The sequence below is a fragment of the Camellia sinensis genome, chromosome 1 (genome assembly GCF_055761805.1).
Source record: "Camellia sinensis isolate YWXY chromosome 1, ASM5576180v1, whole genome shotgun sequence".
Classification (NCBI taxonomy): domain Eukaryota; kingdom Viridiplantae; phylum Streptophyta; class Magnoliopsida; order Ericales; family Theaceae; genus Camellia; species Camellia sinensis.
This window is the reverse complement of record NC_138961.1, coordinates 131,871,205-131,896,423: the sequence shown is the minus strand read 5'-3', so window position 1 is coordinate 131,896,423 and position 25,219 is coordinate 131,871,205. Positions and strand designations below refer to the sequence as shown.

The 25,219-nt window shown below is 39.3% G+C and overlaps 2 protein-coding genes across 3 annotated transcripts in view; one reads left to right on the top strand and one right to left on the bottom strand.

The window, feature by feature from the left end:
• SS1 (glycogen/starch synthase, ADP-glucose type) overlaps positions 1-25,219 on the bottom strand; it is a 38,764-nt gene that overhangs the window by 1,340 nt on the left and 12,205 nt on the right. Inside the window, exons 2-14 of one of the 2 annotated variants that reach the window (XM_028262815.2) lie at positions 19,694-20,061; positions 19,429-19,506; positions 19,122-19,246; positions 17,644-17,725; positions 16,557-16,730; positions 16,205-16,286; positions 11,422-11,513; positions 11,267-11,329; positions 11,101-11,190; positions 9,854-9,978; positions 9,662-9,770; positions 9,516-9,571; positions 840-879 (exon numbers count right to left, since the gene is read on the bottom strand). In XM_028262815.2, coding sequence (XP_028118616.2) covers positions 840-879; positions 9,516-9,571; positions 9,662-9,770; positions 9,854-9,978; positions 11,101-11,190; positions 11,267-11,329; positions 11,422-11,513; positions 16,205-16,286; positions 16,557-16,730; positions 17,644-17,725; positions 19,122-19,246; positions 19,429-19,506; positions 19,694-20,061 — 1,484 coding nt within the window. The remainder of the gene's footprint in view (positions 1-839; positions 880-9,515; positions 9,572-9,661; positions 9,771-9,853; positions 9,979-11,100; positions 11,191-11,266; positions 11,330-11,421; positions 11,514-16,204; positions 16,287-16,556; positions 16,731-17,643; positions 17,726-19,121; positions 19,247-19,428; positions 19,507-19,693; positions 20,062-25,219) is intronic. The other variant, XM_082884421.1, reaches the window with a different exon arrangement.
• Positions 11,896-13,746, top strand: LOC114257184 (V-type proton ATPase 16 kDa proteolipid subunit). The gene has a single exon (XM_082884436.1). The coding sequence runs from the start codon at positions 12,305-12,307 to the stop codon at positions 12,827-12,829; it is 525 nt and encodes a 174-aa protein (XP_082740562.1). The 5' UTR covers positions 11,896-12,304; the 3' UTR covers positions 12,830-13,746.

Here is a 25,219-nt window from a genome sequence, read left to right as displayed (position 1 = left end):
GCTCTTGTCAAGAAAATAAACTCGCTCCCAACTAAGATAGAACCTCTTAAACATACAAATCTTACAGAATTAAATATATAAAAATGAGCATAAAAAAAAACTCAAACTTATTCTGGTAGTTTCTATTTACATGGATAGGGCAGTTGGACTAGTGGTCCATGTAGATGTCCTTTGGGGCAGTGAAGAGGTTCATGGTTCGAGTAGATAGAGCGACTGCGGCTCTTTCATTATAATCTAATTTACTAATCTACCAACATCCTATTAAAAAAAAGTTTTTATTTACATAATATTTATTTGTACTCAACAAAGACAATTTGTAGTTGACATCAATGTCTAAAATTTATTCATATTTTAACATATTACAACTAAGAAAAAAAATAATTGTTCAAATATATTTATAAATTTAATATACAAAATGTATACATGCTCCCATAGGCATTTCCAACCTTTGAAACTTCCATATGCCCTTACTCAGTCCACTTTGTGTAACTAAGCTTTTCCATCAGAGCATCATAAATTCCTAGACCAACTTCTCAGGGCTGTAAAATGACAACAGTTGATATGGCACCCAACCAAAAGATGGGGTGAAAGTGGGATGCGGTTTGAGGCTAGTTAAGGAACTCTCTTATAATTTAGTTGGGCACACACACACATCTTCGATAACAAATCACATGTGTTTCAAATCAAAGAAAAATATCAGGCACATATGCATGTATTTATTTTGAACTTTATCAATCAATTAAACATAGTCATCAAACCATGCGGTAGTCAATGTTGCTGAGGAATTTTAAGAATTAACATAGATAGGAAGATACTGTTTTCACCAGAATTTAACTTACCACTAACATACTCTCTCGTGATAAAGGAGAAAAAGTCCACCTGTTGAAAACATTGCACAACAATGTTACGATTAATGAAGGATATGCTATTTAGTACATGTGAAAAGACAAATGATAATGCCAAAGACTTGTTGCTTCCACACCATATTAATTATTAAAATAACATTGCAAGTATCAATTTGGCATTGGCATTGGCATTGGCATTATTGGCACTCCCATGTGAAAATAGGACAGAGAAGATGAAACTTCAACGGTCAAGTTGAAAGTCCACAATTTCAAAAAAATTTCAGAGTTCTCAGAAATCATATTTTTGCTGTTGAGCAGCACTTTATAACCAAAATACACACATATTGTGCATCATAGATTTGAATTTTTCATATCCTTATGTGAGGAGTAACATTAGACTTATTCAAGTTCTGGTAAAAAACAAGTCACTAAGATAATTTCAAAAACTATTTACTAAAAATATGTACATATATATATTATATAAGCAATAAAATAACTTTCTAGGAGCAGCTTGTTTCTGTCTGGGCCTCACCAGATTGGCACCGCAACCATATAGAGTTCCATAAACCGGTCTTATATAAGGTTGCTTTATCAGTAAACAAGTATTAACTAATTAGTTTTATATAAACATTCTACATTAAAAACTGTCTGTTAAAATCACATCACCTACTTCACCCACTAAACCTAACCCACTACACCACTACCACCTCACCTACTCCACTAAACCTAACCCACTACACCACTACCACCTCCACTTCACCTACTCCACCTACCACCTCCACTTTACCTACTCCATCTACCACCTACTACCACCTACTCTTCTATATATAGGAATCATTGTAACATTCAATATATCAAAAATTAATAATACAATCAGTATCTATACAATTCTCTATTTCTCTTTACATTATATTTCTACATGGTATCAGAGCCATAAGATTTAGGCCTATATTCCTTTCTTTCCGGCGGGCAGCCGGCTGGCAACCATGCCTTCGCTGCCCGCTGGAGGGATCTGAGTCAAAAGCTTGTAAATATTATTGAAGAAAGTCAGCGTTCTGTTTCACCTCAGTTGTTTAATCTACAAGAGCGGTTTTTCACAACAATTGAAGATTTCCAGAAGCAACTTGACTTAATGGTCCAGTATGATTGGGACTTTGATCATTACCTGGAAGAGGACATTTCTGCCGCGCTGGAATATATAAGGGCAACCAAACCGAAGGATGGTAAATTGCTTGCAATTGGACACTCCAAGATACCCATTTTATTATTATTATTATTATTATTACTCCGGGTTACCTCCCTCTCCTCAACTATCTTTTATTTTCTATATATATCTATCTATATGTCCATTCCAACCACTTCTGATTTTTCCAAATTTTCTTTTATTTTCATTCCACAAAAAAAAAAAAAAAAAAACAAAACAAAACAAAACACTTTATTCAAAAAAAAAAAAAAAAAAAACACAACAACCCACACAAACAACCACATCCACAAGCGGGATTTTTCTTCTCTACTCTGCCGCCGGTCTCTTCTTTTTGCCTCCGTCCTGGGCGGTCCTTGACGGTGCTGCCTCCGTGTTTCCCACGCCACCGAGCACGTTCACTCCTCCCTGCTCCTCCACTACAGCATATGGCTGTAAGATTTCTAAACAACCTGTATATTAGATTGAATTAATTTGAACAAAGAATACATACATCATTTATATAGAGTACCACTAATTCCCTAACCCTACATGAATACATTACTGAGATATATAGAAGTCTAATAAACATAGGACACTGATTCCTAATCTGAGGAGAACACATTCTCACACCCCCGCTCAAACTCAAGGTGTTTTAGCAGAAAACACGGAGAGTTTGTCAAGAAAAAATCGAAACCGAGCAGTGGTGTGAGTCTTAGTGAAGAAGTCAGCAAGTTGCAGAGCCGAAGAGACAAAAGGAAGCGAGATAAAGCCAGACTGCAGATGCTGACGGACAAAGTGACAATCAATCTCAATATGTTTTGTCCGTTCATGGAAGACAGTATTATGAGTAATTTGAATAGCACTTCGGTTGTCACAATAGAGAGAGGTTGGGGAAGATTGAGGGACGCCCAACTCAGATAAGAGCTGACGAAGCCAGACAATTTCAGCAGTAGCATGAGCCATAGCACGATACTCAGCTTCGGCAGTAGAACGGGCAACAACAGTCTGTTTCTTGCTTTTCCAAGAAATTAGGGAATCGCCAAGAAACATACAGAAACCAGAAGTAGATTTACGATCATTAACATCACCAGCCCAATCAGCATCAGCATAAGCCACCAAATCTAAGGAAGAAGTAGAAGAGAACAGCAAGCCCTGAAAGATAGTACTGCGAAGATAACGAAGAATCCGAAGCAAAGCAGCCCAATGTGGAGAGCGAGGGGCAGAAACAAACTGACTAATCACATGGACAGCATAGGCAAGATCAGGGCGAGTAACGGTCAGATAGACTAAGCAACCCACAAGCTCGCGATACAACGTAGGATCATCTAGAGGAACCCCATCAGTAGTGTTGAGCTTTACATTAAGTTCAATGGGGGTATCAGACAGCTTAGTGTCAGTAAGTCTGGCACGATGGATAACCTCGTTAGCATACTTAGCCTGGGACAGAAAGTAACCCTTGGGAGAAGAAGCCACCTCAATGCCAAGAAAATACCGCAATGGTCCCAGATCCTTCATTTCGAAGGTGCGAAAGAGATGCTGCTTGACCTCAGAGATAGCAGAAGAGTCAGAGCCAGTGATGATCATATCATCTACATATAGTAAGAGAGCAACAAAACCAGCCGAGGTATGTCTTAGAAATAAAGCAGAGTCGGAAGCAGAAGGATGAAACCCAAGCTCGGTAACAGCAGTCTGAAAGCGATCATACCAAGCACGAGGAGACTGCTTCAGACCATATAGAGCACGCCGAAGACGACAGACTTGGCCAGAGGAATGGTGAAGACCAGGGGGAGGACGCATGTAAACCTCCTCAGTGAGAGTGCCATTAAGAAAAGCATTCTTAACATCCATCTGATAAAGGGGCCAAGAACGAACAGCAGCGACAGAAATCAAAGTACGGACAGTAGTCATCTTGGCAACAGGAGCAAATGTTTCCTCATAATCAATACCATACTCTTGGGAGAAACCTTTGGCCACCAGACGAGCTTTGTAGCGCTCAAGAGAGCCATCAGAATGAGTCTTGACTTTGTAGACCCATTTGCAACCAACTAGATTCTTACCAACAGGTAAAGGAACTAACTCCCAAGTACTCGTTTTCTGTAGAGCAAACAACTCATCCTCCATAGCTTGAACCCAATGAGGATCCTGACAGGCCTCCTTGTAAGACTGAGGTTCTGCAAAAGAGTGAATAGCAGACAAAAAGGTACGATAGGAAGCAGAAAAACAAGTATTAGACCAACCCAACCTTTGTGGAGGATGACGCGCTCGTGGAGGATATCGGTGTGCAGCAGGATCAGAGTCGTCAGAAGCAGGAGGATCAGCAGCAGGGGTAGAGACAACTTGTAGAGGAGGAGCCTTGCGACGAGAATAAACTAACAACGGAGGAGAAGAAGAAAGAGAAGGAGAAGGCGAAGGAGGAGGCGAAGGAGGAGAAGTAGTCAGAGGTGAAGCAGAAGGAGAAGATGGAATAAGCTCAGGAGGAACTGTGGAGATGTACTCATCAGATGGGACCTCAGAAGGAAATGGATCAATATGAACCAAATCCTCTTTGGAAACTGGGGCAGTGAGAGGAGGAAGCTGAAAGTAAGATAGACGTTCGAGAAAGGCAACATGGCGGGAGACATAAAGGCGACGAGAAACAGGGTCATAACAGCGATAACCTTTCTGAGTGAGACTATATCCCAAAAAAACACATAGGACAGATCGGGCACTAAGTTTAGTCCTATCTTTACGGGGTAAAAGGACAAAACACGCAGACCCAAATACACGAAGGAGGGAGTAATTAGGAGGTTGAGAAAAGAGAGCCTCATAAGGAGATCGACCCGAAAGAAGGGGGGTAGGCATACGATTGAGAAGAAAAGCTGCAGTAAGAACTGCCTCACCCCAAAACGGAGCTGGAACGGAGGCAGAGAGAAGAAGAGATCTAGCTGTCTCAAGAAGATGACGGTGTTTACGCTCAGCTCGGCCATTTTGGGCAGGTGTATCAGTACAAGAAGTTTGGTGAATGGTACCCAAGTTGGCCAAATATTCACAGAATTCAGTTTTAAAGTATTCCCCACCCAAGTCAGACCGCAACAATTTAATAGTAGATCCAAACTGTGTAGTGACCATAGACTGGAAAGTACGATATATTTGGTAGAAGTCAGACTTATGAGTCATAAGATAAACCCACGTGTAACGGGTGCAATCATCTACAAAAGACACATAATATACTGAACCCCCTTTAGTAGGAACAGGAGAGGGTCCCCAGACATCAGTATGCACAAGAGAGAAAGGAGAAACAGAAATAGACGTACTTTTATTAAAAGGTAAAGCTGACATTTTAGCAAGTTTACACCCTCGACACTCATCAATTTGACTAGGAGAAACTTTACCCAACAATCCTGACTGAGCTAAAGACCGTAAGCGGTCAACAGACAAATGACCAAGACGAGAATGCCATAAGTAAAACTGACTCGACTGAGAATCTAATTGAAACGAGGAAAGAGCAGCTGGAGAGGTGGATAAGGGGAGATGCAAGCTTTCAACCACATAGAGATCTCCAATTCTACGGCCGATCCCAATCTGCTTCTTTGACACCCGATCCTGCACACAACAGACAGAAGAGGAAAAGATAACATCAAAACCAGACGCATCAAGTTGACTGATAGATAACAAACTGACAGATAACTGAGGAACATAAAAGACAGAAGGAATAGTAACAGCAGACATGGCAGAGGGTAAGACAGACCCAACAGACAAAACAGACATACCAGATCCATTAGCAGTACTAATAGTAATAGGAACGGGTGGGGGAATACAATTTTGGAGTAAGGAAAGGTGAGGAGTCATATGATGTGAGGCTCCAGAATCAAAAATCCAAACAGAAGAAGAGATACCTGAAGAGGACCCAAGCAAACCTGAATGAAGAGAGGTAAGAGCGGAGGCAGATGGGGATGACTGAGAGGTGGACAAGATATGCTGAAGTTGTGCAACCTGAGCACTTAGGGAAGCCAAGTCAGGATCGGGAGCCGGAGTAGATGCAGTGTAAGCAGCAGGAGGTCGGAAAGTACTCGAAGTAGTACCGCGGAACTGTGTCTGAGAAGACGGAGCAGGCTGACGTCCCTTTTTAGGACAATTGTTCTTCCAATGACCCCTCTGATGGCAGAAAGCACACTCATCTAGCCCTAATGGTCCTCTCTTGGGTTTCGCAGTGGCCTGAAGTTGATGAGAAGGAGGGGTCGATAACAAGGGCGGCTTGGCAGGAGCCAAGAACACAGAAGGAGGCAAAGTCTGACTGGCCGTCTTAAGACGGGTTTCCTCGGAGAGGAGTTCACGAACAATAGCATCCACAGAGGGAAGAGGAGATCGGTGAAGGATGCCACCTCGAATAGCCTCATACTGAGGAGAGAGAGCTGTTAAGAACTGGACTAAACGACCTTGTTCCCGAAACTCAATATAAGCGTCTAATATCTTGAGACTAGGTGGTTCCATAAGAGCCAACTGATCCCAGAGACCTGTCATCTCAATATAAAAGTCCTGAATAGTTTGATCCCGCTGACGAGCACCCTGAATAGTTGTTTCCAACTCATACCGCTTGGCAAAATTGGACTGTTGATAAACACCAAGTAAATAATCCCACACTTCCTTGGCAGTACTGTACTTGGAAAACATCATTCCAATACGGTCATCCACAGAGTTGTGAAACCAAGTAAGAACTTGGGCATTATCACAATCCCAAGTGTCACAAGAAGACAGATACCCTTCTACCTTTGGGTCCGATGGACGAGGAGCAGAACCAGAAACATAGCCCCACTTTTTTTGACCAAGAAGAAAATTTTTCATAACACTGGCCCAATAGGCATAATTACCACCATTGAGTTTACATTTAATGGCTTGAATTTTAGGGTCCATTATTGTAATAAAAGATTAATGGGTCAAAGTATACTAATAACTTAATAAATGGGCCAAAACAGGAATAAGGGTTTTAAATGGAAATACCCAAGTTGAAGCACAGCGATCGCGAAGCAGAGAGAGAGAGAGAGACTGAAGCTGAGATTGATTTCAGACGGAGCTCGCGAAGATCTCAGACAGAGATCACGAAGCACAGAGGCAGACGAACCAGATTACTAGAGAGCCGACCACAGAGAGACGACCCCAGGAGTCACGAAGCACAGAAAGGCGACCACAGAGAGACGACCACAAGAGTCGACCAAGACGGAGACACGATGAGCCGCGAGGACGACTGAGACTGAGATGAGCAGTTCGATGGGTCAACTGAGACGACTCACTCGCGAGACGAGGCATCCAAAAGAAGCCCTTGCAGACGAAACAGATGGGTCACCCAAGTCACGAACAGAGATCGAACCAAAGGAGTTTGATCATGTACCAGATAATCGAGAAAGAGAGAACGCGATCAAACAGATGAATCACGAACAAGTTGAACCAGAGTGTGCGTAACCCTAGCCAACACGAAATCAGGAATCACAAAGCTCTGATACCATGTAAGATTTCTAAACAACCTGTATATTAGATTGAATTAATTTGAACAAAGAATACATACATCATTTATATAGAGTACCACTAATTCCCTAACCCTACATGAATACATTACTGAGATATATAGAAGTCTAATAAACATAGGACACTGATTCCTAATCTGAGGAGAACACATTCTCACAATGGCGGACCTCCAAATCGGAACATAACAGTGGCCTTCCGCTTCAGCTCCTTATTTTCCGCCTTTAGCACACTTATCTCTGCTCGCGCATCCTTATACATGCGTTGGAGCAGAGCCAGCTGGGAGTTTAACTGTTGCACCTCATTTGTCCTGCTCTGCAGCCGGTGTGACAAGTTTGTGACGGCAGTCATGGTTTCCACACATGACTTCAGAGTATACTGATTGGCCTCAATATCAGTTTGCACCGCCATTTTTTGCTCCACCGACCGCATCGGAAAGTTCAACGGAGCAAACACAGAGGTGTTGGGTTGAGGTTCACGGGCCTCCGCACCAGTTATCTCTCTTGTTGACTCGTTGAGGTCGGGAAAGAGAGTGAGTAGACCACGGGATGAAGATACCATATTCTGGGTAGCTGAACGGGAAGAAGAGGCCATGTTTTTTGGGTTGCTGAGTATTTCAGCGCAATAGCAATTTCAGACTGATAATGTTCGAAAGGGGAGTGTTTCAAGATTTGCAGCTCTTAGAGGCAATCTCTCAGAAAAACGAATATCTCTCTCAGAAAATGAAGAGTTTTTCAGAAGTTTTTTCCCAGGTTTTTTTGTCTTCGCTTCTGCCTCAAGCACAGCCTCCGCATTGGTTTATATCGACACTGACGACACGGCCGACACGCCACTCTGTCGTTCACGTGCCTCGCCGCGTCTCCGGCTCACCTTTTGATGGCTCGACGCTTTCTGTCGGGCACGCCTTTTGATGAAGTGGGCGCGCCTTTTGAGGGCGCGACTTTTGAGGGCTCACTATATATATCCATACATATATATGTTTGGGCAGCCTATATACACCATCATACAGTGTATTTTTTAAGGGTCCGACAAGACTCTGTAAACTGTCCCGATATTGATTCCGGTTAGCTCCTTTATGGGTCCGACAAGACTCTGTAAACTGTCCCGACATTGATTCCGGTTAGTTTCTACAAGGGTCCAGCAAGACTCTGTAAACTGTCACAACAACTGTCTTCTACAGCGGTCCGACATGACCCCGTAAACTGTCTTCTACAGCGGTCCAACATGACCCCGTAAACTGTCTTCTACAATGGTCCGACATGACCCCGTAAACTGTCTTTTACAGCGGTCCGACATGACCCCGTAAACTGTTTTCTACAACGGTCCGACATGACCCCATAAACTGTCTTCTACATCGGTCTGACACGACCACACAGTGTCTGCTACATCGGTCCGACATGACCTCGTAAACTGTCCTGCTACATCGGTCCGGTGTGACCTCGTCAACTGTCCAGACTTTATCTGCTCCAACGGTCTGCCACAACCATCCAGTGTCCTCTACAACGTTATGACACAACCATCCCGTGTCCTCTACAACGTTATGACACAACCATCCAGTGTCTTCACCAACGGTCTGACACGACCATACAGTGTCTCCTATCCTCTTTTATTTTTATGTATTTTCTTGTTTTGTTACTCTCTCCAAACTCAAGTTGGTTAGTTCCTATCCCCCTTGAGTTTGCGGGGGGCTGTTAAAATCACATCACCTACTTCACCCACTAAACCTAATCCACTACACCACTACCACCTCACCTACTCCACTAAACCTAACCCACTACACCACTACCACCTCCACTTCACCTACTCCACCTACCACCTCCACTTTACCTACTCCATCTACCACCTACTACCACCTACTCTTCTATATATAGGAATCATTGTAACATTCAATATATCAAAAATTAATAATACAATCAGTATCTATACAATTCTCTATTTCTCTTTACAGTATATTTCTACACTGTCAAACACCCAGTGTTCAAAGTACATACCCAGTGCCTTCACCACTGCTTTCTTGAGCATATGGATTGAAATTCTCTACTGTATCCTGTGACAGATATTGGATAGCAACGGAAACTTAAATATGTATGCAGATATTTAAAAGAAAAAACTTTCATTATCCTGGAAGTAAACTCACTCTAAGTCCTCCAGTGCTATGAACCACAGGTATGGTTCCATATCTCATTGCATACAACTGGTTTAGACCACAAGGTTCAAATCTCGAAGGCATCAATAGTATGTCACAGCTGCACGCGTTCAAAGTTCAATCGGTCAGCTTCAAAGTATTCATTGGATTAGTCAAAATATAAAATATGGAGTCTCGGATTACCCTGCTGTTATTCTATGAGAAATGGGAACATTAAATCCAACCCAACCCCTGAATTTGTCTTTATAATATGACTCCGTTACTCTCATCCAATCTTCATATTGTTTTTCCCCAGATCCAAGCATTACCTGAAATAAATTAGATCTATTGAATATACTCGGAGAAAATTTGGGAATTATCTACACATCTCATGCCCACCTACAGAGGTTTCAGCCTTTCAGCAAATATGAATTTAGGGCATTTACACACTTCCTAATTTATAAACTTATACAACATTAAGTCTTAATTAAGATTTTTGAAACCTTTAAGTTCCATAAAATTTTTAATAATTGGAATTGCCCTTCAAACAATGATTGTTCATCAATTATGATTATCTATAAACATGATGATTTAACATTTATTTTAATTTTCAAAACTTTAAAATATCAACTTTCAAACTGAAAAAAACTAAAAAAAAAAAATTATATACAAAAAAACAAACTAATTTTTTTTTTTTTTTTTAAAAAACTGAATTATTTTTTTGTGCAAAAATAAAAATTGTGTCTATAAAGGAGCATGATTATGGAACATTGATGTGCAAAAAAAAAAAAAAAAAAACTTCAAAAATGAAAAATTGATAATGTTCTCAGTTTTAAAAATAGAAAAAAAATTGATAATCTTCTCGATTTTATCGGATAGTTGAATCAAACCAATAAGTAGAAGGACAAAAACCTTTAATCTCATACTTTTTTTTTTTCATCAATTAATAAAATTATTATCTGAAACATTACTGTGCAAAATTGATAATATTCTTAGTTTTAAAAATTGGGAAAAACAGATAATATTCTCAATTTTACTAAATAGGACTTATTGGTTCAAAAAATCTTAAATAAGACCTCAGCTACCATAACATTTGTAAAAAGGACTTTTAAGTAATTAACTCATAAATTTATGACTTGTATCAAATGAAGATAATCCAACTCAGGCATTTCCCTCGAAATAGTAAACTGGACAGAATTCCTGTGTTGATGATATTAAATACTTGTGTCACGTTGTCTCTCTTTTAGCTTAAGTTTCTTGAGCAGCAATCCATTGTTAATATTCAAGATTTTAATAATGGCAAAGATAAACTCAAACTTTTAAAGAGGGAAGAGGGAAGAACTTGCACTGAAATATTGTGTGCTATATTATATGCTACTCTTTGTTGAAGTTGTTCAAACTACACACTCAAACAAATAAAGTAACAGAGTTATGTCAGATAAAATACTTACAAACTGGACATCCTCATCCATAAGTTCTGGAGTTGCTGATAGAATTATATCAATGCCTTTTTGGTAGTCCAGTCTCCCAATAAATCCAATCTATACAAGGTCATAACCAAATCAGAAAGAGGACAGAAGTTCAAATCATTACTATGTCCTTAGGATTTCCTCTCACCAATGGACAATCAGGGTCAATGGGAAGGCCTAATTCCTTTTGCAAAGCAATCTTGCATTCAACCTGCATATTATAAATAATTGGGGTAAGACAGCAATAATTCCAAAAAATAAAAATATATAAATAAACAAATAAATCTAGAAGCAGAAGGCCACCTTTCCGGAGAGATCATGAATGGAGTAATGTGAAGGAATATGCTTATCCAGAGATGGGTTCCATTCTGTATCATCTACGCCATTTGTGATCCCTGTTAATAACCACAACATTAGTTTGAATAGTTTGACTAAGAGAACAAAAATTGGTCCATATGCAACATGTAGAACTATTACCAAGGATATTATATAATCTGTATTACCCCGAAAAATCCTATAAAAACTAACATATGAACCCATAAATATGTGACTGTTAGAATTTCCCATCTTTACCTTCACCTACTCCACTACACACTCCACTTCACCTACCTCCACTTCACCACACACTCCACTTCACCTAACCCACTATCACCTCCACTACACCTACTACCATATTTTCTTCTATATATATGATCATTGTAAACAATCAGATATCAATCAGAAACCAATCAATAATACATCAATATATATACATAAAAAAAAAAAAAAAAAAATGTTAGAATTTCCCATCTTTACCTTCACCTACTCCACTACACACTCCACTTCACCTACCTCCACTTCACCACACACTCCACTTCACCTAACCCACTATCACCTCCACTACACCTACTATCACATTTTCTTCTATATATAGATTGTATAGGAATTGTAATTGATCAATCTTGTAATAAATCAATACATCAATCAATAATATACATCAATTTTAAACATGGTATCAGAGCTGGTTTAGAATCGAATAATTCTGCTTCACCGGCGGGCGGCAGCCTCGCCTTGGCCGCCCGCCGGACCTTTACACATACCTTCAGTTTCCTGCATCTTCCAACTCTCTTTTTCTTTCTGTACACCACAAATTTTCTCGCGATCCAAACACGTTTCGTCGCTCAGAAAATCCAATCGAATCCAAAAGATGTCTTCGACATTCAGCGGTGATGAAACTGCTCCTTTCTTCGGCTTCCTCGGCGCCGCTGCTGCCCTCGTCTTCTCCTGTATGGGAGCTGCGTATGGGACAGCGAAGAGTGGTGTTGGAGTGGCGTCGATGGGTGTGATGAGGCCAGAACTGGTGATGAAGTCGATCGTTCCTGTTGTTATGGCTGGAGTGTTAGGTATTTATGGATTGATCATTGCTGTTATCATCAGCACTGGTATTAACCCTAAGGCCAAGTCCTATTACCTGTTTGATGGTTATGCTCATCTTTCCTCTGGTCTCGCTTGTGGCCTCTCTGCTGGAATGGCGATTGGGATCGTCGGCAATGCCGGTGTTAGAGCTAATGCACAGCAGCCAAAACTTTTTGTTGGAATGATCCTCATTCTTTCCTGGAGAAACTTTTCCAGTGATGCGATCTCCATGATCTTATCCTCCACCGGCTTCGCACAGTCGATCACGAACATCGCTCCCTTCTTCTTCCCCTTCGCTCCAGCTGCTGCTCCTTGACTCATCTTCATCATGATACTGATACACATATGCAAAACCCCCACCATGTCGGGTCAGATCCATACCCGCTATTTCATCCTCGGCTGAGATGCTGGAGCCACAGCTACAAAATTTATGTTTGAACTTTGTCCTGAGTTGAAACCCATATTACCAGTAACTCCATCACCAATTTGGCGAAAACTCACGGGCCAAACAGCTCTGCATCGTCATCTCCCACAAATACTGGCAACCCGAAATAGCCTTGTTCGAACCTTGCTCCACCTCTTGCCTCGGGCAAAGGAGGCCTTGCAGATGATGGCAACATTCTTTGGTGCATTGAGGCATGAGCCTCCATCCCAAGGGACCGAAATGCAGAACCGTGAAGTGGCAGAGATCCCTTTTTTAAAACCAACATCATCATCTCATTTTTTTAAAACCACTCTCTACGCACTAACCTCTTAATATTCTTTCTTTCTTCTGTTTTTTATTTTTTCTTTCCCTTTCACATGCCCCAAGATATTTCCCTTAAAAAATAAAAAATAAAATAAAAAAGCACCGCCCATGACAGCAATCATGCTGTCCTTATCTCCTTTCACTTTCTTTATTTATTTGTTTTTTTAACAGCACCTTTTGCCCACACCATTTCACACTTTTCTTTTATTTTTCTATATTACCATCATGCACCCTACAATCAACACCATGTGCTGGTTCCACCCACTTTCCTTTTATTATTTTTATTATTATTATTATTATTATTATTCTTATTAAAAAAAATAATAATAAAAAATAAAAAATAAAAAATACCAAACCCCATTGCACCCATTTTACAAATTTGCCCAACCAATCATATTTTATTCATCTCAGGGATCAACCCTGATTACACTTTTACACAAAAAAAAAAAAAAAAAAAAAAAAAAAAACCAACAACAACAAACAAACACATCCACAGGCGGGATTTGTTTTTCTTATCTACTCTGCCGCCGGTCTCTTCTTCTTGCCTCCATCTTGGGCGGCCCTTGAGGGTGCTCCCTCCGTGTTTCCTACGCCGCCGAGCACGTTCACTCCTCCATACTCCTCCACTGCAGCATATGGAGGACCTCCGAATCGGAACATCACGGTGGCCTTCCGCTTCAGCTCCTTGTTTTCTGCCTTTAGCACACTTATCTCTGCTCGCGCATCCTTATACATGCGTTGGAGCAGAGCCAGCTGGGAGTTTAACTGTTGCACCTCATTTGTCCTGCTCTGCAGCCGGTGCGACAAATTTGTGACCGCCGTCATGCTTTCCACACAGGCCTTCAAAGTATACTGATTGGCCTCCACATCTGACTGCACTGCCATTCTTTGCTCCACCGACCGCATCGGAAAGTTCAACGGAGCAAACTCCGGGGTGTTTGGTTGAGGTTCACTGGCCACCGCACCAGTTATTTCTCTTGTGGGCTCGTTCAGTTCTGGAAAGAGCGTGAGCAGGTTCTGGGTAGCTGGACGGGAAGAAGAGGCCATGTTTTTGGGTTGCTAAGTGTTTCAGCGAAATAGCAATTTCAGACTGGTAATGTTCGGAAGGGTTGGTGACAGAATGGCAACAGAGTGTTCCAGAATCTCTTTCTCAGAAACGGAAGAGTTTTTTCAAAGGATTTTCGGCGGTTTCAGACTGGTTTGCACAGCCTCCGCCTCAACCTTGGTTAAATAGTCGAGGCAGCCACGCGCATCACGCGCCTCTTACCACCAGCCGACAAACGGGCACGCAAGCCAAGGCGCCCACGTGCCTCGCCATCATGTCCAGCACACCTTTTGATGAATTGGGCACGCCTTTTGATGGCACGCCTTTTAACAAAATTGGGCACACCTTTTGAGGGTGCCACTTTTACATGGGTCCGACAAGACTCTGTAAACTGTCCCGACATAGATTCCGGTTAGTTTCTACAAGGGTCCGACACGACTCTGTAAACTGTCCCGACATTGATTCCGGTTAGTTTCTACAAGGGTCCAGCAAGACTCCGTAAACTGTCACAACATTGTCTTCTACAACGGTCCGACATGACCCCATAAACTGTCTTCTACATCGGTCTGACACCACCATACAGTGTCCTCTACAACGTTATGACACCCCATACAGTGTCTTCACCAACGGTCTGACACGACCATACAGTGTCTCCTATCCTTTATTTTTATGTATTTTCTTGTTTTGTTACTCTCTCCAAACTCAAGTTGGTTAGTTTCTCTCCTCCTTGAGTTTACGGGGGGCTGTTAGAATTTCCCATCTTTACCTTCACCTACTCCACTACACACTCCACTTCACCTACCTCCACTTCACCACACACTCCACTTCACCTAACCCACTATCACCTCCACTACACCTACTACCACATTTTCTTCTATATATAGATTGTATAGGAATTGTAATTGATCAATCTTGTAATAAATCAATACATCAATCAATAATATACATCAATTTTAAACAGTGACATATAGACCATTGAATTCTCTTCAACAAAATTCTTATAAAGAAGAATTTCTGGAACAAATTGGACTACAAATATGCCGACTATTTCTAAACATGTAAACTCGAAATCTTAAAGCTCAATGAAAATGTAAACCCCAGACATCACTGGACAGGTTCCTGTTGGGAATTAGTAACAAAATAAATATCAGGACCTCTCTACCACTGATTCTTTTCCAAAGACAGCTAATAGTAATTAACCCAAAAATAGTGAATATATACAAACACTTCTAAAGATTTAAGCAACCAAAATAATTTTCCTGTGACAATTGTAAAAAACGAGTCTTCCAAGTAAATCCTCTCCAAGCCTTGTAGCTTTTAAAATTGAAAAAAAAGAAAAAAAAGAAGGGTTGAGCCAGTGCACAAGGCTTCTGCTTTAGCAGAGTTTGCGGAGGGCAAGATGTACACAGCGTTACCTCTATTTCTAGAAAAGTTGTTTCCATGATACAAACCCACACCACCAAGGACACTAACGGCAAGTCTTACTGTTTGACCAAGCCACCATTACCATGATCTAAATTTCATATTATTCATAGTCATTGATCAAATGCAATACAAATAATTAATTAATATAATCTAAAATCACCGTGATGGTACAGGAAGCAATGAGCAATCCATAGTTAACAAGGGAAAGCAATTGAATTACGTAAAAAGAGGTATCCTCCAAATTGACCTCATTATAGGATAATCATTGCAGGTAGGAACTACTACAAAAGACTCTGCAGTGCACTGTACTGACAATTTGATAAAATGACCAAACTATTCATAAAGTCATTGAATGGAGAAGAAAAACAGCCAAAAGAGTTCCATTAACATGAAACTCTCTCAACTATTAATTACTCTCACCCAACAAAGTACTCAACAAAAGTAGTGATCAACAAAAGGATGAAAAGGCATACCGTTCAAGACACTCTTTCGACTACTTAAGAGCTCATGTAGACCATAGCCACCTTCAACAGTTGTTATTTCCCAAGAATATCCCTGCCACCACAATATAAAATTTCAACATTGAGAATTGTTGGAGATGATGAAATATAAGGCAATTGTCTGGTAGGAACAGTGTCAATGAATTGACACCATGGCAGCACATTTTTTTCTCATTAACACTTTTGGATTTGGAATTTCTCACAAACAATATAAAAGTTGCTGATAACTGATCACTAAGCCCTTGTTGTTGATCACCAGACAATACCTGATATTTCATCAAATGAGACATTTTCGAGAAGAAACGTGATATGTAACATTTATGACCTTGCTAACTGTCAGAATTCGATCAGCTGTCACAATCGCACCTTTCAAAGGATTTACAGCTTCACCAGTGTCAAGGGCATGTGTTCTTGCCCATGTCGGAAATACCCATTCCAACGCTCCGTACCACTCAGGAGGCAAACCCAAATTCTTGTAGGTTATTGCAGGTTCCACCCCCTTGCATATAAAAGAACAATAATGTGCTAAAATATCACTGTGGCTTTATACTTCTTGAATATCAAAATCTGAAATTGTTACAGTTTCTGATTGAAGGCAGTTTATAGTTGGCATTGCCAAAGGTGTAGCCCCCCCTCATGCATGCACTTCATGAATTTTTGTCATCCACAATCTTGCTATGATAATTGCAAGAAAAACTAATCGCAATCTTATACATGTCTTCAGCACATATTCATATTAGCACACCTGCATGTCTGCTAAGAAGCATGGACATGGATACGGACACAGACACACCAACATGGAAATTTCTAAAATAAGTAGGACACGATAAATGTGGGACACGTGCAAAATATATAATATATAAGATTTATTATATGTCATATATGAGGGTAAATAATTATTATATATCATATATAAATATTAAAGTCAAGATTTTTTAAAATCTTAAGGAGGATAATATGTATAAATTTACATTTTTTTTTTTATCATTGGATTCCAAATTATTTTATTTAAATTTGTAATGTGTTTCGTACGTGTCTTAAGTGTTGAAAGTGTCCGACAAGTGTCATGTCATGTTAGGGTCAAACATGGTGTTGGACACGACACATTACCTTCTTAGACGTGTCTGTGCTGCTTAGCATGTTTGTCAAAGCCCATCATGGTTGTGATGTGATTCTGAAATTTCCTGTATGCTTCAGACATGCAATTGTGGATCCACAATTTCAATTTCCTCACAATGCTCAAATTCTTCACTTTTGTTTTTTCTGTATAGAGTTAAGCTGAAGAGATGTACACACTGCTACAAGGACTTGAGTATTACAAGAAATTATCTGTGTGTTGTATATTTTTTAAGGATTTCCTGTTTATTGTGCTTTTTAAACAATTTAGATTGAATTAAGCAAAAGGCATCTACCTGATGTGCTAGGTTATGTATTACAAGGATGCTCCGAGCATCCTTATAAACTCCATATGGGCGATACTTGGCAGCCAAAAGTCTGAGACAAAACATTTGAAGATCAATTATCACACCAATATCAAAGAAAGCTAAGTGATAATATCTATAGATCCAAGGGAATAGATAAGAAAGAATATGTAATAAAGAAATGAGGTTCAGCTGAATCCAACAGCAATCCCTTCCTATTCAAACCAACCAATTTACTATCTACCGTTGGATTGACAAGAGATCAAAAAACAACGCACGGCTTTTGGCAAATTATTGGTCCAGCGTAGTACATGTCTCTACCTTGGTCACTCAGAACAGAAAAAAGTAAGGAAGAAAGAAAAAGTCTTCACTTTGATCTACCCTAGAATCACTAGCGTTTTCTTGAATCCACAAAGAAGAAAAGAGGGAAACTCGCATAGATTTTGCTAGTCCAAAAGTCAAACCCCCTTAGCCATATGTAATACAATAACATTAACACTGTGTTTGGGAACCTAGGAGAGAAAAGAAAAGAATGATTAGTTAAGTAATAAGAGAAAAGAAAAGAAAAGAAATGATTATAATTTCTCTCATTTTTGTTTGGATAAGAAAGAAATAAAAGAAAAGAAATGATTATGATTTCTCTCATTCTTGTTTAGTTAGATTTCATTAAGAGAAAAGAAAAGAAAAGAAATTATTTTATATTATATTACCAAAATAACCTTTTTATATTTTTAATCACTTTGTTTCTTTTATTTTTATAGGGACAAAATTGGTATTATGAAAATAGTGGTTTCTTTTCTCTTCCAATCTCTCCACTTTTGGGAAGACTAAAAATGAGACTTATAAGAGAAATGCGTTTCTCTCTATTTCTCTCAATTTCTTCCCATTTCTCTCTACTTAAGTTATCCAAACAAGTAAGAAAAATGTATATCTCTCCATTTCTTTTCTTTTCTCTCCAAATCACTCAATCCAAACATAGCATAAGTTCCTATCTAACCCTAGCAAGTTGCTATTCAAATCAAGATTTATCCATCTTAAGCCTATCGTGATCTAAAAAACATCATTAACAAAATCCCATGAAGATTACTATTTTCAGAGGGAATACAGTTAACTACCCAGCTGATGACTAACGGGTCACATCCACAAGGAAACAGGGAGTTCCTATTTCTTCAAAACCATTGTCTTCCAAACACAAAAGAAACATAAATATTCCAGGTGAACATGAGTAAAATACTAGAGTAAAATTCACGTAGTAGAGAAAGATGGCGGAGCATGATGTGATAAATTCATAAACAAAAAAATCTAAAATAATGTGTAGGAATTCTCAAAAATAAAAATCACCCATATAAAGGACTGGAAGAATGAAAATCAAATTATAGTATGAAGAAGTGCATGAACAATCAATGGAGTGAAAGGAAACATATAAACAAACAGTGGAGAAATGGATGACTGGCAAACAAATCACATACACTGGCACAAGGCCTGCATGCCAATCGTTAACAATGAACAAACATTTCTCTCCATAAGTGAACCCTCCCAATGGAAGCACCAAGGGAGCTTCACACGCTGCATGACAAAGTAAACTGAACCGGAACTGCTTAACCCAAAAAAATAAAAAATAAAAAAAATAAAAAAAAATAAAAAAAAAAAAGAGGAAAGGGAAGAAGAAGAAGAAGAAGAAGAAGATAAGAAAAGAAAAAGTTGTTAATAATTACAATAACTTTACTATTAGTTTATTAAATTCAACTCAGTAACATGCATATTCATATAGTGTACCTGATTATCACCAAAAGCACCATAAATATCACCATATGGATTTCCAGGACGGTGGTATGAAGGGTGGTCCACAAAGACCTAAAAGAAGGGGGGGAAATGATAACAAAGAGTCTGAGTAGTCTATGAAAAATACTACAGAATGATGTAGCTATTTGAAGTCAGACAACGTAATTAGACAAAGGCTATAAAAAATAAGTTGATGAATTAGAAAATAAGAATAGTATGAATCTCGATGTAGATGAGCAGCATGAAAAAGTACTCTTACCCAATCAACACCCGCCCTATACTCATGGAAGAACGCAACCTCCTGAGCCCCTCCAAAGCAATATACCTTGATGCCGCAACCAACATCAGATGTACCAGAAAAGTTCTTATCTGATGGGCCACCATGCAAATATCTAGGAGAGATTACCATTACACGATGTCCACGAGCAGCAAGTGCTATTGGCAAAGAACCACAAACATCACCTAGGCCTCCTGTCTTTGAATAAGGTGCCGCTTCAGCAGTAACAAAAATAATATTATGGGTTACTCTGGTTGGGATTTTCTCTTCTCTTTCAATGTCTTCAGTTACTTCTTCTCCATCAGTAGCTAGCTTGTCCAGAGTGCTAATAGCTTTGCTGTCTCCTGCAGCTTGAGTTCATAATATTTGTCATCGGGAAAAAACAAAACTACCATACTCAAAAAATTGAGTGAGTGAGTGAGTACTTAACAGCACTGATGTTTTGATTTCATGATTTGGAGACTAACATCAATGAAAGTTCTTGAGAAAAATAAGACTGAGAATGCCAAAGTTTAACAAAATTCAGCATATAATTCAGTATCTAGAAAGAAAAATTCAGATTTATTTAAGTGACAAATAGCGATAGATCATGGATGATCAAATAGTTAGTGATAATAAAATTAAAAAGATGAGTGTATATAATATATATTTATATATATGTAGAATATTTTAGAAACATAAGTTCACTTACCAAGTAATTGCCAAATAATTAAATTATTTAGTAACTTTAAATTTGTATGCCTCAAAAGAAGAAGTCTCACTTAACCTGGTCATTTTCCCATAAAGGGCGGACTTAGTGATGCAAGTATCATGCATGGAAAGTTTGGAAAATTCTATAGGAGGAAACTGGATTCAAACGCTAACATTGTTATTTGGCACAATTTTTACTTACATCTTGCTTAGAATAAGTATTTTTAATTTCTATTGATGTTTGAAGTTTTTTTAGGAGGGAGGGGGAAAAAAAAAGAAAAAAAAAAAGAGTCGGGCAGCTTCATAATTTTGTGTTTTGGAATCTAAAGTGGGTTACCAATATGGCCGATTTTCTTAGTTTTAGCCTTTGTCTTGGTCTTTTCCTTGGGCCACAAAAATTACTCAACCACCAAGTTTACTTGGTCTCCAATTTCTCTTGGCTACCAAGTTGACCCCTTGTGTGTGTGTGTGTGTGTGTGTGTGTGTATGATGTGTTCATTAATTGGATGATGAATGGAGACATCATTTGCCTATTATTTGTGATATGTGATGCATCTTTTCTTGGGTGTGATTTGCCTAAGAATCTAGATTTGAGTGCCTGGAATTTTTGCCCTCCTTTTCTTCATTCTCTGTTCTCTTTTATTCTCTCTTATTTTCCTTAGCAACAACAGTGCTTCTTGCTAGATTTGCCTTTAACCTCCTATAAAACTCACCATTTTGCCTTTTAATCCATAACCTAAAACCCCAAAACTAAGTTTTAACCTTGCTTTGGTGCAGAAAATTAAAAAGATCGTCCATCGCTTACACATGATAGTGCCACCCCAGCTACTAATAAAGGTACTAACAATTGCCCCAAATGAGCTCATCACAATCATTTACCCAACCTTCTATGGCTAAGATCATTAACAAATCTTATTTTGCCTTTTAATCCATAACCTAAAACCCCAAAACTAAGTTTTAACCTTACTTTGGTGCAGAAAATTAAAAAGAGCATCCATCACTTACACATGATAGTGCCACCCCAGCTACTAATAAAAGTACTTACAATTGGCCCAAATGAGCTCATCACAATCATTTACCCAACCTTCTATGGTTAAGATCATTAACAAATCTTATTTTTCTTTTCATTATTTGATAAGCCATCAGGTTCGAACTTTCACTTCAGGTTCGAACTACGGCATTGGCTTCATAGTCATAGGGCCAGCCCAAGATAAACCATCAGGTTCGAACTACGGCATTTGCTTCATAGTCCATAGGGCCGGCCCAAGATAAGCCATAAGGTTTGAACTATACCATTCACTTCATAGTCCATAGGGCAAGCCCAACATTCTTGGAGGCCTAAAGCAAAATCTAAATGAGGCCTTTTTATATTTGTATATTAATTTAATTAATATTTATTTATTTTTTTAACATTGGAACAGTTTTTTTTTATTATTTAAAAGCCCTTTTTCTTATATATCGATTCTTGTAATTAAGATGAGTTACATGGACTCTATGTATTAGGTTTTATTTTGTTAGATCTTTAGATAAGATTTTTTTTTTTCTTGTTGAACCTTTGGGCAGAGAATGTGTTGAATTATAATATGTTGAATTAGGAAATTAGAATATTTTGTTTATAGTAGTATGTATAAAATGCATGAATGTATGAATCACGGATTTAGTGCCTGATAGTTTCATTTCCTTGTTTGTAATATGAATTCATTATATATACATGCCTCTACCCCATTCAAAGGTAAGCCAATACAATTATTTTCATTCTTCTTGGTATGAGAGCCAGAGCCCTGGCCTCCCTTTCTCCCTCCCTCTGTGTCGGCGGCAACCAGCCACCACCCACAGGTCATCCCCTTCAGCCAAAAGTTCTTCCTAGCCCTCACCCATCAGTTGGCAGCCCCTCTTTCTTCATCCTTGTCCCTCGGCAGCCCCCAGAACCACCTGCTGAGGGTTCTTTACTAGTCATACAGGCCTTATGTGAGTGGGTCTGGTTCGGTTACTTCCCTAGGGTGTATTTCACCCTTTTTTCCCTTCTTGGGTGCTAGGTGCTGAATGTATTAAACACTTTTTTTGGTTCTTTTCATTCAGTGGACTACCAGGTTTGTTCGGTAGCATTTATTTGGATATGCCATTGATTTTTTCCGGCGTCTCGAGTTTTATTTGGACTGTATTGCGGTGTTGCTGTGCATTTTTCAACCCTCAACATCCCACCATGACTGATGAGTCTCCTCGGACCCCTAAGCAAAATGGTGTTGCTGGAGATAAAAACTGTCATATTATGTCTGTTGTGCGGTGTCTCCTTCGAGGTATGAATGTCCCCAAGTCTTATTGGCATATGATTGTCCTCACAGCTGTGTATCTAATAGGACACCTAGTCGTGTGTTATATGGTCTTACTCTGTTTCATGTCCTTATGCCCAACACCACTCTATTTCCTCTCCTACCACGTGTCTTTGGGTGTACCTATTTTGTTCAAGATCGGCATCCCTCTCGTACTAAGTTAGATGACAAGCCATTGTGTCTTCTTAGGGTATTCTTCCATGTCCAAAGGATATAAATGTTTTGATCCTATGTCTCGTCACTTTCACCACACTTTGGATGTTACTTTTTGTAAGGATCTTTCTTTTTTGGTACTAACCCTCGTTTGCAAGCTTCCACTCCTATTACTTCCAGTGTTCACCCAGTTCCAATTTTGGATGAGATTACAAATAAGGTTGTTCCTATTCCTCATTTTCTACCTCCCCCCAAATTGCAGGTATACTCTCATCGCCCACGCTCTCAGTTGTCCCTTGCCACCTCTCCGATCTCTAGGTCAAGTAACTCTTCTCCTGTAGCTACATCTCCTCCACCTCCTCATCGTAACCAACCTCGAGATCGGCATCCTCCAGATCGATGGGGTTATTTGAGTAGTACTAATCATCACATTTCCCAGTATCTTTCCTATGACAAGGTTTCCAATTCTTATCGCTCTTTCCTTAGCAAGCTTGAATCAAAATCTATTCCTTGTTTTGTGTCAGAAGCCCTTCAAAATCCAAAATGGGTGGAGGCTATGCAGACTGAGATGGCAGCGTTAGAACAAAATCACATTTGGGATCTTGTACCTTTACCTCTTGGGGGAAGCACTATTTGTTGTAAATGGGTGTTCACTACAAAGTACCTCGCTGATGGCTCAGTTAACTGTTACAAAGCCCGCCCAGTAGCCAAGGGTTTCACACAGATTCCTGGCCAAGAATTTTGGAGCCACTTTTGCCCCTGCCGACCAGCTTACTTCTATGCGTCTCTTTATCTCCCTTGAAGTATCATATTTTTGGCCTCTTCAACAGCTTAATGTCAAGAATGTGTTTCTTCATGGGGACCTTCTTGAGACGATTTACATGGCTCCTCCACTTGATTTTCAAGCTGAAGGGGAGTATTCAAGAAAGGTTTGTCGGTTACTCAAATCTTTGTATGGTCCGAAACAATCTCCACAAGCATGGTTTGGTTGCTTCAATTATGTCATCTCCATGGGCTTTGTTCAGTGCCACTCAGCTCATACTTGTTTCATCCACCGTAATTCTATGGATCAGTGTATCATCTTGTTGATCTATGTGGATGACATTATTCTCACAAGCGATGACTCTGTCAGCATTGGTCAAGTAAAGAAGAACTTAGGCCAAACTTTTGATATCAAGGATATAGGATGTCTCAAATATTTTTCAAGAATTGAGGTGGCTCACTCAAGACAAGCGAATTTCTTTATCTCAAAGGAAGTACACTCTTGACTTGCTTAAGGATACTGGTATATTAGGGTGTAAATCTGCTTCTACTCCTACAAATCCTAATGTCAAGCTCACATTTGAGTCAGGGAAGTTGCTGGATGACCTAGGCATGTATCAGCATCTTGTTGGACGCCTCATTTATTTGATCAACACTAGACCTGACTTGATATTTGCCGTTAGTGTTGTGAGTCAGTTTATGCATGCACCCCGTATAGAGCACTTTGATGCGGTTCACCACATTTTGAGGTATTTGAACACTTTCCTAGCTTGGGATTGTTCTTTACAGACGGTTCTCAATCTGGGCTCTCATGTTTCACTGATACTGACTATGCAGGATCTAGGAGTGATTTCTAGGTCTTATATTATGGAAAAGTAAGAAGCAGGCAGTTAGTTCTAGGTCTTCTGTAGAGATTGAGTATCAGGCTATAGCACAAGGAACATGTGAGATTCTATGGCTTCGCTTTATTCTAGCATAGTCGGATTTTGAGGAGACTGCTCCTTCGTCTTTATTTTATGACAACAAATCTGCTATTTTGTTATCCTCTGATTCTGTACTTCATGAGCGTACCAAAAATATCGAGGTTGATATACATTTTATTAGAGAAAAGGCTTGGACTGGTATTTTCAGTCCATCATTTGTCTCTTCTTCTTAGCAGTTAGCAGACATATTCACAAAGTTTGTGGGATCGACTTTGCTCCAGTCATCCATTGCCAAGCTGTGTTTGTTGAATGTCTTTACGCTAGCTGGAGGGGGAGTGTTGAATTAGAATATGTTGAATTAGGAAATTAGAATATTCTGTTTATAGTAGAATGTATAAAAATTCGTGATTGTATGAATCACAGATTTAGTGTCTTGATAGTTTTATTTCCTTGTTTGTAATATGAATTCATTATATATACATGGCTCTACCTCATTTAAAGGTAAGCCAATACAATTATTTTCATTCTTCTGAATGCGTTAGAATATAAGAGAGAGAGAGAGAGAGATTGTATTGTTTATTATATTCAATTTATATGTTGTACAATGAGCCAAAATATATATATGCACCAAAGAAGTGTTGTGCAAGAAA